This window comes from Capra hircus, chromosome 11 (genome assembly GCF_001704415.2).
Source record: "Capra hircus breed San Clemente chromosome 11, ASM170441v1, whole genome shotgun sequence".
Lineage (NCBI taxonomy): Eukaryota > Metazoa > Chordata > Mammalia > Artiodactyla > Bovidae > Capra > Capra hircus.
Genome location: NC_030818.1, coordinates 93620406 through 93639452, shown reverse-complemented (window position 1 = coordinate 93639452; position 19047 = coordinate 93620406). Strand labels below are relative to the sequence as shown.

At 39.8% G+C, this 19047-nt stretch overlaps 1 protein-coding gene and 1 pseudogene across 6 annotated transcripts in view; both read right to left on the bottom strand.

Annotated features, from left to right (window-relative positions):
• Positions 1–19047, bottom strand: part of RABGAP1 (RAB GTPase activating protein 1) — a 161463-nt gene that overhangs the window by 126568 nt on the left and 15848 nt on the right. For 5 of the 6 annotated variants that reach the window (XM_018055735.1, XM_018055739.1, XM_018055737.1 and 2 more), the window contains one exon: positions 10384–10583. In XM_018055735.1, the coding sequence (XP_017911224.1) occupies positions 10384–10533 (150 nt within the window). In that variant the 5' untranslated portion in view covers positions 10534–10583. Of the gene's footprint in view, positions 1–10383; positions 10584–19047 lie in introns of those variants that run through there. The other variant, XM_018055740.1, reaches the window with a different exon arrangement.
• On the bottom strand, positions 737–2115 carry LOC102180770 (annotated as a pseudogene).

Genomic DNA, 19047 nt, shown 5'->3' with positions numbered 1-19047 from the left:
GCGTTCATTTCATCTCTAGTAACATTGTTTTAGAGTCTACATTGCCTAACATCACTGTAATCATTTTTTTGATTGCTGTTAGCATCAACTTTTCCCATCTTTTTAAATCTATCTATATCTTTGAATCGAAGATGGGTCTCCTAGATGTTTTATCCAATGCTGACAATTCCTACTTTTTGATCATACTGCTAATCCATTCACATTTAATGTTGTTACTGATATAACTAATAAGAGTTCAATTTAGGTGTGCCGCTTTTTTATTTATCTGTCTCATATATTTTTCGTTCCTTTATTCTTTTACTGCTTTTTTTGGAAAATAACTTCCTAATGCAGCACTGACACTCCCTTAACACTATGTATATATGCACCTGTATGTGTAAACACACATACATACACACATGCATGCATACCACTGTAGTGGTGCACCTTTGGATTCTTCCTCTTCTTCCCCATCTCACTGTCCCTCCCCCAGGCAATCACTGTCCCACTTTTTATGACTGAAGATTAGCTTTGCATTTTTAAAAATTATATACAAATGAATTATATAGTACGTGATTTTATTTATGGAGGAGAGGATGTCTGTAATCTCTGACCAAAATCTCCTTTTCTTTTATCACCAATGTGACCTCTGGGCAAAACCATTTTATTCAGTTTCTATAGTTTGGCTTTTTTAGATTCCACACAAACGTCATGGAATGTGGAATATCTTGTGTTTCCATATTTTTTTTTTTACTGCCTCTTTGTTCAGGTCTTTATTCAAAATTAGCTGTCCAAAATGATTTGGCATTTATGGAATAAACAAATTTAAGTTTATGCAGCAGCCTTCTTTTCCTCTGAGATGGGTTTCTTCTCTGTGGGATTCTTTTCAGCTGCTGGCTTCTTGGTCCCTGCAGGCTTTTTTCCCACCACAGGCTTCTTCAGCTTCTTATGGCCAACAGCCTTCTTTTCTTTGTTTCCCACCACAGGCTTCTTGCCCTGAACCCCTTTCTGATCTGATTTGGCTTCTAGTGCTGCTGCTGCCTTATCTACGCGGATTTTGTGATTCTTGGCCTGTTGAAGAATGGTGTTCCAGTGAATGGTCTTTGCATATGGGTTAAGCTTCAACATGATTCTCAGGTTTTTCAATGGATTCTTCTTCAGGACTCTGCGATGCATCTTCCTGTGTGGTGCTCGGAGTGCTCTTTGGATTTCTGGGCTTTTCAAGATTCTGCTAAGGTCTGTATTGAGCATCTTGTGCATGGGGGAGGTTGTAGTTACTCTTGAGGGAGGCTGCTTTACGCCAAGTGCCATGCAGCTCATCTAACTTTCGGAAAGCACTTTTAGTCCAAATGCAGAAATGTCCCACATGACTACCAGGAGCAAGTTTCAAAATGTTCAGCTTGCTTACATTAAGCAGAGTAATTCCAGAGATGTTTCCGAAGGCCTTGATGATACCATTGTCCTCATTATAGATGATGCAGGGTCCCCTGTGCTGGATACGGCTCTGGTTTCTCGTTTTGCCTTTGCCAGCTCTCATTTGCTGAGAGGCGTAGACCTTTTTGATATCATTCCAGGCCTTAAGTTTCTTCAGAAGCAAAACGGCCTCCTTGGTCTTCTTGTAGCCTTCAACTTTATCTTCCACCACCAAAGGAAGTTCAGGAACTTCCTCTATACGATGACCTTTAGACATGACCACCACTGGTAAGGCTGAGGCAGCCAGTGCAGAGCAGATGGCATATCGCTTCTGCGTCGTATTCACTCTGCGGTGCCAACGTCGCCAGGTCTTGGTTGGTGCAAACATGCAGCCCCCACGACACATTTCCAAAAGCACCCTGACCAGAACAGTGAGTCCTGCCACCTCGAACTATGGGAATTCGAGCCACAGCTCTGCCGGTTCCCCCAAGACTCAGCACTGGTTTGATGACCTGCTAATTCATTGACAGCATAGGGCTGTCTGTTGTTTTTGCGCAAGCTGGTGTGAACAAAGTTAACAATATCAGGTCGAATGGGAGCCTTGAACACAGCAGGCAAAGTGACATTTTTGCCAGAGGACTCTCCCTTTTCGGAGTACACTCATATCAGTGGACGAGCACATGCCATGGTGGGGAGAGGAGAAGGCCACACTCCTCTCACCCCGGCGGCTCCCACAGGAAAAGCCCATATTTGTTTCTTTCATGTTTTCTGATTTCCATTTTATTTTTTGAGTGGTTCCATTTATTTTCTGACCAACCACTGGTTGGTTAGAAGTATGTTAATTTCCACATATTTGTAGATTTTCAAGCTTTCCCTCTTTTGTTGATTTTTAATTTTATACCACTGTAGCCAGAAAAGATAACTGGTATGATTTCAGTCTTGTTAATCTTGCTAAGATATGTTTTGTGACCTAACATATACTTGTTTTGAAATGGTACTTTTCTTTCCATTTGCATGGAATAACTATTCATCACTTTACATGATACACAGATAAGTCTATGTGTGTCCTTAAAGCTGAAATGAGTCTCTTATATGTAGCATACAGTGTAGTTTTTTTCTTGTTTTTAATACATTCTGATATTGTCACTTGATTGGAGAATTTAATTCATTTGCATTTGAAATAATGACTGATAGATAAGAACTTACTAATATTATGTTACTGTCTCCTGGCTGTTTTACAGGTCCCTTATTCCTTTCTTCTTCTCGTTATCTTCCCTTGTGAACTGATGATTTTCTATAGTGGTATACTTTGTAGAGCGGTATCCCTCCTTTTAAGCTTTTGTGTGTTTATTGTGGGTTATTAATTTGTAATTACCATGAGATTTACATATAACATTTTACAGGATATAACATTATGTTTTACATTGGTAACAACCTAACCTCAATCCCTAGTGACTCAAATGGTAAAGCGTCTGTCTGCAATGCCGGAGACCAGAGACCCGTGTTCGATCCCTGGGTTGGGAAGATCCCCTGGAGAAGGAAATGGCAGCCCACTTCAGTATTCTTGCCTGGAAAATCCCATGGACCATGGAGCCTGGTAGGCTACTGTTCATGGGGTCGCAAAGAGTCGGACACAACTGAGCGACTTCACTTTCACTTCAATCCCATACAAAGCTCTACCTTTTACTTCCCCAAACATTGGTTTTGATGGCACAATTTAAATTTCTATATTATGTATTCATTGTAGCTATAGCTATTTTTAATACCTTTGTCCTTTAACTTTTAATCTAGATTTACATAATCAACACATTACAGTATTAAGACTATACTGATTTTGAGCATATACTTACTTTTTCCAGTGTATTTTATACTTTCATATTACTAACTAGTGTCCTTTCATTTCAGATTGAAGAGCTCCTTTCAGGACTTTATTAAGGTCTAATGATCAACTCTCTCCATTATGAAGTATCTCCCACTTTCCAAAACTTTGAATTATGTCACTTTGCTTTCTTAGGAGGCCTACATCAGTACCTGTTTTTGCTAACTGAAACAAATCTGAAGATGACGTTTGCTTTTATGAAAAAAGCAACTACTGTACTAGTGTAGACCCTTTATACAAGAAAAGTGGTAAAACACAAACTTTTAGAAAGCAGGGGATACTCTACTATATGTCATTTCAGCTTACAAAGTTTCATAGGAACATCCTACTTTCAGATAGAGGGGGAAACCTTGCTGGGGTCCAGCCCTGGTGGATCCAGGGAATTCGAAGGGTGGATGGAGTCCGAGAAGAGAGATTTATTTAATTAGAAATATAAGATTAGATTAGGAAAGAATAGTGTAGTAGGAAAATTAGTGGAGAAAAGAGGCTGAATAACTTGGTTTACGTGGAGAACTAATAAAACCTCGGGACAAGAGGTTTGTACCATCTACGTTAGGCCACCAGCACCCGTTTGAATAGTGGAGGGTGCCCCGCCTTGGGCTCCCTTTCGCGTGAGTCTTAGAAGCCAGGGCAAGTAAGTAGACATGGCGAGCCGCCACACCCCAGATGGGAATTCAGCCAGAAAATAAAGAAGACACGTGGAGACCAAGCTGCTTCAGTGAGCGAGGCCCCAGTAACTTTATTTTTTAGAAGGACTTTTATACCTTTCCCACAAATGATGTTGTGTACATTATCTTCTGGCCTTGGAGGCCTGTGAAACATTTTAAGACCCTCTTTTCATAAAGGCTGTTCAACCAGAAAACTTAATTTTCCCTTGAAGTGTTTTTTCTTTATATTTCTAATCTATGTCAGCCTCAGAAAGTATCAAACAAAGTTACATTTTCAGAAGCAAAGGTGCAGTAAGTTACAACAAAGAACCAATTAGCTCAAAAGTCTGATGTGGTCAGTTTCAAGGCTACATTTGTTTTTTCTTACATTCTAACTATGTTAACAAATGTGCTCCCAGGTGTACAGTGGATAAGAGATACGGGAACTTAGCAACAAGCATTGGCCCAATAATGAAATCCTACACCAGCACTACTCTAATAACTTTTAATTCTTTGAAAGGCTTTATGTTTTAGGCTTCCCGTGCCTCTCACAGTCGGGGGGCTGTAAACAATCACATGCGTAATTGTAAAAGTCTGGGTAAGGCAAGTTAGAGAGCCATCAGAGGGGTTTTTAGATTGAAACACTCTTATTATGCCCAGGAGACTTATTATCTAAAAGCTCTAAATTAACTTTTCCCTAAAAAAAGGTGGTGGGGGGACAGCCCCCTGTTAATGTCAGAAGAGTAGGTGAAAAGCATAATATAGTAAAGCTGGCAGACTCTGATTTTGGGGTTAGATGCTCAGGAAATTCCAGGGGGAACCCCTGAAGCCTGATCCCTGCCTTTGTGTTTTGTCAGGCTTCCTTCCTCATGACCTTTGCCACGGGCGGGATTCCTCACGCTGGCTCCTGGCAAAACCTGTCATCCTTCCCTTTTTTTTTTGGCCATGACATGTGGCTTACATGATCTAAGTTCCCCAACTAGGGACTGAATCTGCACCCTGGGCAGCAAAAGCATGAAATCCTAATCACTGGAGCACTAGGGAATTACCTTTCCTTCATTTCTGAAGGACAGTTTTGCCAACTAAAGTATTCTTGGTTGGCAGCTTCTTTCCTTGAGTGTATCATCCCATTCTCTTCTAGCTTGCAAGGTTCCTGAAGATAACTATGCTAAAAACCTTATTGGTGGTGATGGTGGTGGGCTGTTTCCTTTGTAATATGAGAAGCTTTTTTTCTCCTAGTTGCTTTAAACTTTTTTCTTTTTTAAAGTATTTATTTGGTTACATGGGGTCTTAGTTGCGGCATGCAGGATCTTTAGTTGCAGCATGTGAGGTCAGGTTCCCTGACCAGGAATCGAACCCAGGCCCCCTGCATTGGGAGAGCGGCATCTTAACTGCTGCACCACCAAGGAAGTCCCTGTCTTTAACTTTAAAGCCTTATTGTATCTTGGAGAGGCACTTGGGGTTGATATATGGGGGAGAGCCTATAAACTTCATGAATTCAGATATCCAAACCTCTCCCCGAATTTTGGGAGTTTTCAATCATTAAGTCTCTTAAGGGGCTTTCTGCACATTTCTCCCTTTCTTGTCCTTCTGAGACTCCAGTAATGCGTAAGTTGATGATTTTAGTGATAATGTGACACTTCACACAGGTTTTCTTCACTCACTGTTTTCATTTTCCCCATTTTCAGACTAGATAGTTCCAAGCAATCTGTCTTGTACTACACAGCATTTTCTTCTGTGTGATCCGTCTGTTGATGCTCTCTACTGCATTGGCTTTCCCTAAGATGATGAATGCTCCAGTGTGTAGGTTCTTCCAATCCTGCATAATCTGGTTGACTTTTGGCATGCGCTCACTAGCTATTTGCAAAGACTCCCTCTTACCATTCCTGCCTTCAGGGCTGCTCAGGGAGGCAGCCACAGGGTAAGGACATGTTTGAGTGAGGTGTGTGGAGTTTAGTGGTGCCCATGAGCCAGTAGGAGAACTTGTACAGGAGTCGACCCCAGTGGCTCACGGGTGGGTTTCCTGATGGAGTCCCCAAAGCAGTTAGTGGCATCCATGCCCCTTTGATATGTTCCATTCCCAACCTTGGCTGCTGTTCTTCCAGTACAGCTGTCGATTCCCAGGATGTACAGTTTATGACTGAGTATTTTGGATGATGTGAGGAAAAAATGGGCCTTTTCGATGTGTCCCACAAAGCCAGGGAAGTCATGTGCTCAATCACACACTCTCACCTTCCCCCATGGAAGAAATCACGAGCTGACTATCTGCTGGCACTGAGCTGCGCCACCCAAGTGGGGGTGAAGTGACACATAGAATCAAACTGTTCATCATCTTCAGTGGGTCCAATCTTGGAGGCTTTTGCCCCAACAATGTGCGGGAACTTTTCCGTTGGATTCTTGAATGTCCATGAAGGCCCTCGCATCCATTAGTGTCTACACTGGTGTTCTTTGAGGGCAGGATGGTAGAAACTCTTGTACTGCCATTTTGATAACATTTCTCTCCATTAAGTCTTCCTTGTGCCAGTTTAAATTTATTGTTGGGCTTCTCTAGTGATGTCTTCATTTCACTTATTGTGTTCTTCCATTTCAGAATTTCCATTTGGTTCTTTTCAATTTGTAGTTTATTATCTTCTTCAAGACATTTTCTACTTGATTTGCCATTGCCATCATACTTTATTTCTTTAAGCATGGCTTAATAATGGCTACTTTCAGAGTTTGCATATTAGATCCAACATATCATTCTGCCTTTAAAAAATGATGTATGGGTAATATTTTGCTTCTTTGCATGCCTCACAATTCTGTGTTGGAAACTAGATTATTTTAGAAAATATGTTGTTCCAGTTCTCGGTACTGGTCTCCACACTCTGGGACTTTTTATTTTTTTATGCTTGTTTATTTAGTGACTGGCTGACTTATTTTAGTAAATTTTATTCCCCTAATTCCCACGGTGTTAAACCTTTGATGCTGCTCCTCTGGGGTGATTTGCCCTCATTCATCCTGGGGTAGCAGCTCTGGTAAGATGCTCTGTCTCTACGACGACATGGAGACATTCAGTTCAGCTCAGTTGCTCAATCATGTCCGACTCTTTGCGACCCCATGAATCGCAGCATGCCAGGCCTCCCTGTCCATTACCAACTCCTGGAGTTCACGCAGACTCGCATCCATCGAGTCAGTGATGCCATCCAGCCATCTCATTCTCGGTCGTCCCCTTCTCCTCTTGCCCCCAATCCCTCCTAGCATCAGAGTCTTTTCCAATGAGTCAACTCTTCTCATGAGGTGGCCAAAGTACTGGAGTTTCAGCTTTAGCATCATTCCTTCCAAAGAAATCCCAGGGCTGATCTCCTTCAGAATGGACTGGTTGGATCTCCTTGCAGTCCAAGGTCTTCACAGTCCAACTCTCACATCCATACATGACCACTGGAAAAACCATAGCCTTGACTAGATGGACCTTAGTCGGCAAAGTAATATCCCTGCTTTTGAATATGCTATCTAGGTTGGTCATAACTTTTCTTCCAAGGAGTAAGCGTCTTTTAATTTCATGGCTGCAGTCACCATCTGCAGTGATTTTGGAGCCCCCAAAAAAGAAAGTCTGACACTGTTTCCACTGTTTCCCCATCTATTTCCCATGAAGTGATGGGACCGGATGCCATGATCTTCGTTTTCTGAATGTTGAGCTTTAAGCCAACTTTTTCACTCTCCTCTTTCACTTTCTTCAAGAGGCTCTTTAGTTCCTCTTCACTTTCTGCCATAAGGGTGGTGTCATCTGCATATCTGAGGTTATTGAGATTTCTCCCGGCAATCTTGATTCCAGCTTGTGTTTCTTCCAGCCCAGCGTTTCTCATGATGTACTCTGCATAGAAGTTAAATAAGCAGGGTGACAATATACAGCCTTGACGTACTCCTTTTCCTATTTGGAACCAGTCTGTTGGTCCATGTCCAGTTCTAACTGTTGCTTCCTGACCTGCATACAGATTTCTCAAGAGACAGGTCAGGTGGTCTGGTATTCCCATCTCTTTCAAAATCTTCCACAGTTTATTGTGATCCACACAGTCAAAGGCTTTGGCATGGTCAATAAAGCAGAAATAGATGTTTTTGTGGAACTCTCTTGCTTTTTCCATGATCCAGTGGATGTTGGCAATTTGATCTCTGGTTCCTCTGCCTTTTCTAAATCCAGCTTGAACATCAGGAAGTTCATGGTTCACGTTATGTAGACATTAAGCTTCACTAACTGTGGGTGATTTGCTCTATAATTCTCAACAATCCTCTCAGGCAATAAACTGCTCCACAGAACAAACCAATCAAATTAGGTTACTTTGATGGGAGCGTTCCAGAGGTCAATGTCTGAGATCTGGCCCTCCCTATCATAGGTGGTCTCCTCCCAGCAAGCCTGAAGTTAAACCTGTATGCCCAATTAATCTAACAATCTCCTCCCAATTACTTTTCACTACCACCTCCATTGTTTTTGAGAGTACCCTTAGGCTTGAACTTCTCTACACTCTGTTGTCAACAACGCTCCTTTGGGCAGAGATTACGAGCTGTGTTGTGGCCCATTCCTCATTGCTGGCAAAATCTCTGAGCTACAGCTATGAATCTGGGAGTGTAGATAATGGCATACTTCTGAGCAACACTCCATTTCCAAAGAATGAGTATTTGGTAGGTGTGGGAGGTAGTGCAGTAGTCTCTGGTGTTCTTTACTTGCCACTATTCCATTAGTATGGAACCACTACCTTACATGCTAGAGCCAGGTTAAGGGCAACTGGCCTCTCAGTGTTCTTAGCAGCACTGTGCCCTAAGTAGTTTTCACATCCCAGAAGCAAGGTGTGGGCAAAAGAAGGCAGCCATTACCACTCAGCCACACTTGACCAGCAAAAGGCAGATAAAGGCAGGATGAGGAATGCTCTCATACTGCTCTTCCTTGGAAGACAGCCCTACTCCAAGGGAACTGTGGGGAAAGGAAACCCTATTTTCTTGATAGTACCAATCTAGAATGGAGTTACCATCTTGCTCAGTTGGGAGAAGTGTTAGTCACTCAGTCCTGTCTTACTCTTTGTAAGCCCATGGACTGCAGCCAACCAGACTTCTCTGTCTGTGGAATTATCCAGGCAAGAATATTGGAGTGGGTAGCCTATTCCTTCTCCAGAGGATCTTCCAGACCCAGGAATCGAATTCTGGTCTCCTGCACTGCAGGCAGATTCTTTTACCGTCTGAGCAAACAGGGCAGCCCTCAGGTAGGAGAGGAGATGGAAAAACAAGTCTTGGTTCAAATACCACAGATTCTTTTCCAAAGTTTAGTAAAAATGCTTTGAATAAATGTTTCTTCAACTGCTGCATGGCCTTTAAAATATTTCCAGATGTTAATTAAAAAAAAAAAAAAGAGTGTTACCAATATTTCTGGGGAGTGGGTACAGAGCTCACGCCATCCATACTGTCTCTCTCAGTCTGAATTCCTAAGCTCTACAAAGTTCTACACGATCCAGTTCCTACACTCATTGTATCTCATAATTTAGCACTTTTATTTACTTTACTCACTCTGCTCTAATCTCTGTCCTAAAACGGGTGGTCTTCCTTAGGATCTTTTTTTATTTTTTGTTTCCTGTGGAAAACTCTTTCTTCACATTTCTCCATGAACATGTTCTTTCTCATTTCATTCAGATCTCAGCTCAAATGTCATTTCAAGACATTCTCTAAAATAGTATACCTGCCATTCACGCTTTACCAATGTACTCTGCTTTGATTTTCTTCAAACCACCTAAATTTACTTAACATTCACTTTCCTATTTGCTTAGGGTCTGTTTCCCACATTTGATTAAAAACTCTAGGTGAGCAGGGGACCTTGCCTGTCTTATTTGCTACTGTATGTCTAGTATTTAGCATAGTACTTGGCACAAAGTCAATACTCAATAAATACTTGTGGTATAAAAAATAAACAGAAATCAAAGTATTTTAAAAGCTAGTTACATTTTAAATGACATTAACAGGTAATCTGTTTTTATTTATATCCAAAAAGAGCAGAAACAGTAACAGAGTATGGAAGAAGATGTAACAGTGATCTACTTTGCTGAGAAAACAAACAGAAATGGCCAAAAGCCAGGAATTTTAAGTCCTGTTTTAGTAATTCTAAAACTTATTTTTATAAATAGCAGTGCTGACCTGCTACTGCCTTTACACTACATATAAAAGGCCCCAAAGAATCACCTCTAACTCAATGGTAACATGAAAACAAAACTAAAGTAACAAATGCTTATACTATGATCAGTGGTTTTTACAGTTAGAGATAATGGATTTAGAAGCTAATCAAATTGAAAATCTCTAATCAGATATATTTGTAAATAAAACTCTTTAGCATTAAAAGGAGGATATTATTTCCACGTTCTCACTATCACTCCATATACCTTCCTGTTAAGGCCAAGTTTTGCAATGACTTAGCAAGGCTAAGCAAAAGGAACTTAGGTTATGGAGTTTTACCTTGAGTCCTGTTTTCTCGTCATCACTTCCATTATTTGTAGATGGTGTCTCATCTCCTTGCCTGGAAACCAAGACAAAATCTTCACTATTAAGAGTAGACACAGAGTCTGAGGAGACACTGATTTTTCCAACAGAAGCCTTGTCATCCATGACTCAAGAATGAAGCTCAACTCATGAATGATTAAATATTTTAAAAATGCCTGAAAAACAAAAACCATAAAGATACTCATATAGAATGTCTGCCAGATATTCAATTATGTTCTAAGTTTTACAAATTACATAATAAAAAACAAAACAAACTTTCAAAATATTTTCCAAAGACTTTCGCTACTTACAGGTTAGGCTTTTTTATTCCATATATAAGGGAATTCAATGAAATTCAGGGCAAAGGTAGTTCAGATTTCAAAAAAATAAACAAATAAAAACATTTCCTTGAGAATAACTCTGCCTACCTACACTAATTTCCTCAGCATTCTGGTAACTATTCTTTTTAGAGAACATAAAATGTACTAAACTTACTGTCTATCCTCTTCTTTGTAAAGCTGCACAAATGAAATTGAAAGCACTTAGGACAACAAACATGCATGCAGGACAGTAAGGTTTCCCTCACATTGCTGACGCTCATACTAACAACCTGTTCTAAGAAACAAAATTTCATATTAACCCCAAAGAAAAATAAATTCAGGGCAAGCATAAATTTTAGAGCAGGGAAATATTGTATGTAGCACGAAATCAGAGGTCTATTAAAAACTCAATAATCCCATCCCACAGTTTCTTAGAACCCAACTCAAAATGAACATTATCAATAAAGAAGTTTCAGGCCAAAAATTTCCAGCAAAGCAGCAGAAAAAAATGTGTCATTTATGAAAATCCATTCAATTACTGACTCATGGAATAAAATTCAAACTCATCTATCATTTAAAAATCTGGTTCTGCATATTTTGTGGCAGTTCCCATTTGGTTGCCAAAACAACCACGGAATGAATAATACAACAGTATACTCAGCTTTAACCAATAAACAAAACTCGCTTATTAAAAATGTTGCTCTCACAGTATGCTCATCTTATATACCTCAGAGGTAAAAATTCTGAGAATCTGTTTATTAAAGAAGAGGTCCAGATCTACATTTTAGATTTTTATTGAACATATATTTATTGAGCAATACACCATATGCCAAGCACTAATTTTCCCTCAAAAGCTAACATCTGGCTAAGCACCTGGCAGCAAAAACTACACAATCTCTGAATACTGTACTACAGTATTCAGAAAGAATATTTACACAGTTAGCAGTACTGTTAAACAGATAAGGAAATGGCAACCCCAAGAGTTGTAGGGTCATTTAATCGGGTATAACTAAAGCTCAAACCCTGGACTCCTTGCTGCTTTCTATTTAAGCTGATTTCCTTGTTTAAAGGCTCTACATTTCATAGGACTGTATCTAAATGCATAGTGTAGCATAGAGATGCTTCAAAGGTACTTCTGAAAACTTTTAAAAATGCAGTCCTGCTTCATTCATGCAATGACTATTTCCCAAGTTTCTAGTTTATAAAAAACAAAATATGCTAAACAAGAAAAATTAGATTCTTGCCCCAAAGCAACTTATAATTTGGTAGAGAACAGAGGGATATTGAACAAGTTAATAGGTACTGATTTAGGGTAAAGAAAACTATGGAACCATGTTGAAGAGTTAAGAAATATAGTAGAGGAGGAAATGTCTTTGCTGAGGATATGTATTTTAATCCCTTGAGGTGTCTGCTCTCATAGGATCTTCTTCCTAAAGTGCTTCCCTTGCTTCAGTACTCAGTCAACTCCAAATAATCATTTGTGACCCAATAACCCTCCTTTTCCAAGAAGCCTGCCCAGTCTCTCCCCAGAGTCAAAAGCACTGCCCGCCTCATTTCTGTTCCCACAGCAGTTTGACATTTTAACAGTACCTATTTATATTGTGTTAAAATCTGATGTTGTGTTCCCTCAACATCAAACTTAATACTCACATATCTGTTTCACAGATTAGGAACCTGAGGCTTAGAGAGATGGTATAATTTGTTCAAGGTAATGGCTGTAATTTAACTGGTTAGAAGCAAAGTAAAAAACTTTCATTTAGATGGCAATGCTTTCCCATGTGACATATCTGGGCCTTGTTCCACAACACTCAGTATCAGATAAAGGAGTCTCTATCTTTTTTAGAACTTGTCCTTTAGGTAAGGTTTTCATGCTTAATTAGTCTTTTCCCCATGTTTTAAAAAATGTTACGAATAGTAAGATAGCAGCTGCTGCTGCTGCTAAGTCACTTCAGTCGTGTCCAACTCTGCAACCCCATAGACGGCAGCCCACCAGGCTCCACCGTCCCTGGGATTCTCCAGGCAAGAACACTGGAGTGGGTTGCCATTTCCTTCTCCAATGCATGCAAGTGAAAGTGAAGTCGCTCAGTTGTTAGCGACCCCATGGACTGCAGCCTACCAGGCTCCTCCAGCCATGGGATTTTCCAGGCAAGAGTACTGGAGTGGGGTGCCACTGCCTTCTCAGAAGATAGCAGAGGGCCTGGAAAAGTTTTCTAAAGCAATAATCTCAGAGACATTAACAACATTCTACAATATTCTAGACGCAAAAATAATATACTTTGGTATTTACACTGAGAAGATTTGGCAGGCTCCAAGTTCAACCTATTTTCTTTGAGGAGGTGACAGGAAAGTACACTTTATAAGATACTTTACTGTTTGTTTTGGCCCCTGAAAGTAACTGAATCACTCAGTAGGAATGAGATTTATCAAAACACTAAGCAGTCCAGGAGGGGTTATGTAATAAGGCTCCCCTTCTCCAGCCTCAATGGGCAGAAATGAAGGCAGTCCACAAGCTCCAGGGATTCTAGATAAGACCACCCCGCCCTCCCCTGGTCTCTACAACAAAGAGGTGCCCGAGAACTTCATATACTCCTGGAAAAACTCTAGAGTAGTCGCAATCTCTGTCTCGAGACCATAAGAACCAATTTTGTTGCTCTTCATCCCTACTTACACCAGCTACCACAAGAAGCCCCCTACTCTAATTTTCATGGACACTAAAGTACAAACTTCCTCCCCCCAAACACCCTACACTACCGTCCTCCTTTCTATTTTTCTCCATACCACCTATCACTGTTTGACACATTTACCTTGTAATCATAATTTGTTTTTAAATATCATGTAAGCATAAGGGCAGGGATTTCTGCCTGTTTCATTAGCTGCTGTAGCCCTAACAAGTGAAAGAATAACTGGCCATAGAAAGTGCTCAAATGTGTACTAAAGAAATAGGATAAATGGCAAATAAAAGATGTAAGATAACAAGAGTCACCCAATGAAAAAAGCAAGAGCAGCTTTTATAACTGACAGCAAGAATAGAAGTCATTATGTATGATGGTAAAGCAAACAGGTAAGAGTTAGAAAAAAACACAAGTTAGTATGCTGGTTCTACCACTGAATAATAGTGTAAGCTTGGTCACACCAAGCCTCAGGTTCCGTAAATGAAAATGGTGTACTACCTACCTCACAGAGTCATTATAAAAATTACTCTCTGTAGCACTGACATATATACCCTACCATGTAACATGGGAGCTTAACTTGCGCTTTGTGACAACCAAGAAGGGCTGGGATGGGGGGAGGGGACAGGAGTGGGAGAGAGGCTGAAGAAGGAGTGGATATACGCATACTTCCAGCTGATTCATGCTGTACAGCAGAAACCAGGACACACTAAGAATTAGATATATGTCTAACCAAGAGCCAATTGCTATTGAAGGATGGTCAAGAGCCTTGATTATGGCCAGTTCTTTTCCATTTCACTCTTTCATTAACTGGAGAGTGAAAGCAACTCCCAATTTTAAAAGAACTGACAAATATCAACAGATTTTCGTAATTTAGGAAACAATATTAGCACAAAATATATGTAACACTTCTAGTTCCAGTCTAATTTGAAAGTGAAAGTGTTAGTCGCTCAGTAGTGTCCGACTCTTTGCAGCTTCACCGACTGTAGCCCAACAGGCAAGAATACTGGAGTGGGTTGCCATTCCCTTCTCCAAGGGATCTTCCCAACCCAGAAATCGAATGGGCTCTCCTGCGTTGCAGGCATATTCTTAACAGTCTTAGCCACCAGGTCAGCATCTAACTTTTTTATACTTAAGTAAACATAAAAGAATACTTTGTATCTCTGTATAAACACTTTACAGATTACTAAAATGTACACCTTCATCTCATTTTATCATCTTAACAACTCTGTATCTGGGAGGCACTCAGTTTGTCTCCCTTTATGTAAGTGATGAGCCTAGACCCTTACAACATGTCCAGTTACCAACAGGGCCAGGTTGGTGAGTACTAGTGCAGGGATGCTTCATTCTAGCTCCTTTAATAAGTCAAGTAACTTAAAATGATAAGTAATTTTACTTAATTATGCAACCTCATACATCAAAACCAAAGGTTCAGTTATGTTATAGTCCCCTCTGTACCACAGTGACAACTCTATGCTCAACAATGCACTTCTGCCAAGACTTTGGTATAAAATGTACCTCAATCTTGTTGAATGAACAAAGATTCATTTTCATTCTCAGTCTCCCCTTAAAACTATAAACCTGCTAAAAGGAGAGTGAAAAGGTAAAGAACTAGCCATGATAAGAACTCTTCTGACAGTTCTTCAAAAGCAGTGCTTACTTTTTAAAAACTTGAACTTTTGGACAGAATATCATCAGATATTTGTATTTTTCTAACATTATTCAGAGTAGTAACATAAACAGTGAACTTGCAGTGGTACGGATTTGCTAATGTGCAATTAGTAGAGCAAAAATCACCTCCCAATAAGTGACCTACCAAACCTGATAAAAGAGATGCGAGTGATACTTATAATTGAACTTGACATACTTGAGACAAGTAAAATGTGCTTGTTTCTGGCCACTAGTCCAAGCACTCCAGTTCATCTTTATTTCCTTGGTTTTCCGGACATTCTTCCTGAAGGAGCATTAACTGCTGCTCCACTTCAGTAGGACTCCCCACTCTCACCGATCAGTCCCTCTCAAAATCTGGCTACTGTAACTCACCAATCCTTACTAAACCTCTTTTAAAAACTGAATTCAAACCTTGTCTATGTGACATTGGGTGTTTTAACACTCTGAGCATCCATTCAAAAAGGAAAAAATACATATATGTGTGTGTATAGACACACATACATATATAAACAAATAAAAATCAACAATGAACAATTCTTTTCAGTTCTCATCTTATTTGCACTGGCTGAAATAAATGAAAATGCTTATCATTTCCTTATTGTGAAACTCTCTTTGCTTCCATTTTCCACCTCCAGCACCTTTTATCATTTGTCTTTCAAGTTCCTTTTTCTCTGCCCACTCCTTACTTTTTTAAAGAAATATTTGGCTGTACAGATCTAGTTCCCTGACCAGGGATCAAACCCACTACCCGTGCACTGATTGAAGGTGTGGAGTCTTCATCACTGAAGAACCAGGAAAATCCCCGCCCACTCAAAATTCATCCTGTCCTCCTTCTCCTTCCATACATGCCCCTAGCTATCTCAGTACTTGCTGTGTTGTAACTTTTTTTGTATGCTGATGATACTGTAGCCCTGTTTTTCTCCCTAATTTCATGTGTTTTGTTCTATGGTTTTTTTCTTTTCTTTTTTTTTTTTTTTTTACCTATTCAGTACTGAGTATCTGTTATGAGCCAGGCACTAGGTATAGTGTTATGGCGAGGAAAGGTACTCTTTACCTTGGACAGGCTTATAGTAGAGAACATGGACAAGCAAACAAGTAATTACAGTATAGTGCCTGCATACTAAGAGGTATGCATATGGTGTTATGAGAATACATAGGTGGGATCTGCTACACGTATCCCATGCCCATCTCAAAATCGACTCTATATATCCAAAGCAGAGCCCATCTTCACACAAGCATATTCTTCCTCATAGCTTCCTTATCAGTGGTTAATAACCACTGATTCAAGATGGAAATGCACCCCCCCTCCATCCCTGACTCCTTTTCTCATTCTCCCTTGGAATTCTAATAGATTTTAGTTCCAAAACATATCCCAAATCTGTTCTTTCTTTGCCATCTTTCATGTCACTCTCTTGTATTTTATTCTTTCAACTTTGCTACAACGTAAGTCTCTCTTTCTAGACTCTCTCTAGTCATTATCAAGGCCTCATAGCTAATCTCTAAAATTCAGATTTGATCACATATCCGACCCCTTCCTTGGATTGCTCCTGACTGAAAACAGAAAAATCCAAGTTCTATCATTAATTCTTAAAAATCTGGAGCCAATCTCTCATTCTAGTCTGATCTCCCTCTATCAAACCATACCAGGCAACTCCAATTATGCCATGCGTTTTTATGCTTTCAAACCTTTGCTCATGCCATTTCTTAAGCCCGGAATGTGTCTTCATTTCTCCAATTAGTCCTACTCCCCCAGAAGCAACACAGTGATACAATCAAATATTTAACCTCCTTTTCCCTCCTAAAATAATCCTTATTTCCCTCTAGGGCTCCTAAGGCTTTTTGTTTGCTTGCTTTTTAATTCTATCACAGAATTACATTTATCACACAGTAAAATGTTATACCTCTTTTCTCCTACACTATATTGATCATTCATTTCAGAAACAATTATTTAGTATAAACCACCACAGTAAACACCGTGAATACAATGAGCACACATAGTCCCTTTGAACTAACTACTTTTGGATAGGAATCTCTAAGGGTTTACTCATATTATCTCCATATGCTTGTTTATGGCAGTATTCAATAAATGTGACTGGATGGCTAATACTTGTTCAGGGTTTAAGTGGCAGGGTTTATGGACCGTGAGATAGACAAATGACAAAAATGCTACACTACAAGCATGTCTGGGGGTGCAGATATGAATGACTGGGATAGAAACAAACAAACAAAAAAACCACCACAACTACCTTGACTGTGCCTGACTAACTCTTCTTTAAGTTTCCTACTGTGAAAAGCAGTTAAACACCACTGAGCCAAATCTTGGATTCCCTCTCAACCCAAACATTCTCTCATCACTTCCCTCCCAATCCCCATCATTTCTGTTGCTCCACCAGTGAAAAAAATGAGTACAGCTTTAGGGAGTCTTAAAGATAATACTTGGGCTTCCCCAGTGGCTCAGTGTTAAAAGAATTAGCCTGCAGTGCAGAAGCCACAGGTTCAATCTTTGGATCGGGAAGATTCCCTAGAGGAGGGCATGGCAACCCACTCCAGTATTCTTGCCTGGAGAATCCCATGGACAGAGCAGCCTAGAAGGCTACAGACCACAGGTTGCAAAGAGTCGGACACAACTGAAGCGACTTAGCATGTACGCACACATGGATGATACTTAAATAATCTTGCTAAATTTAAAGAAAGAACACTACTTACCAGTTCCTGAGTATCAATTATATGCCCCACATAGTACTTAGAAGCTTTACATGCATTGTTACTAATCTTTATACTACCCTTGCCAGATAGGTATGAACTTCATATGACAAACTGAGGCTTAGAATGGCTCAATAATGCTTAAGTTCAGAGAGACAACTTGATCCCAGGGATCAAGGTGCCTGTCCTTTTCAGGAATGCATCTCTCCTCCTTGTTGTTCTAGTACCATTCTCTACCCATTCCAATCCATATTCTATGTTGTTCCCAGTTGTACTCTTCTAAAACACAGATCTGATAAGATTACTCTCTGTTCAGTAAAGGACAAGTCAGAAAGCAGCAAAGATGCTGCTTTGGGACAAGTCAAGTCCCAAAGATGCTTAGCAGGCCAATTCCTGTGGGTCTGTAGCTCAATAAAATTAAACAACTACAAAGATGTTGTATTTTAAAATCATATGATATTAATCTCAGCTTTTTTCCTGGATTTGAGGTTTGTTTCCCTGCACATCATACGAACTTCTCGCAACATATCCCTGGGAAGAGTGGCATGAATCTAACAAAACTCCATGAGAAATCATCCCGTCTTTAGAAAAATAAATTCTTTTCCACCACTACTAATTGCTAAACAATTGAGGTGTCTTTATTTAAATCTGACTTTTGAATCTGGTGACTGAGTCTTTGAATTATTTTAGTGAGCTTAGAGAACCTATTACTTTAAGCCTTCCAAATAATTTTAGCTTAGCTTTAAAAACCAGAAAGAAAATGAAACTTAACCATCTTGGGCCTACAGCACGTATAGGCAAGAAAAACCAGCTTACAAAAAAGTCACTGTTAGGCAAATTTTAACCCATAATGTCTGTCACAATTAACTTCTTTAAACTATGAAGTGACTCTTTCAGCTTGATTTCAGATGAACCATTAAAGATACCTTAAAGACATATAACTCAGTCAAAAGCTTTCTTAATTAAAAAAAGATTTAAAAAATTCAATCTTTAACACAGATGTGTATAACGGACTTTTGGACTCAGAGGGAGAGGGAGAGGGTGGGATGATTTGGGAGAATGGCATTGAAACATGTATACTATCATGTAAGAATTGAATCGCCAGTCTATGTCTGATGCAGGATACAGCATGCTTGGGGCTGGTGCATGGGGATGATCCACAGAGATGTTATGGGGAAGGAGGTGGGAGGGGGGTTCATGTTTGGGAACGCATGTAAGAATTAAAGATTTTAAAATTTAAAAAATAAAAAACTAAAAAAAAATAAAAAATAAAAAAA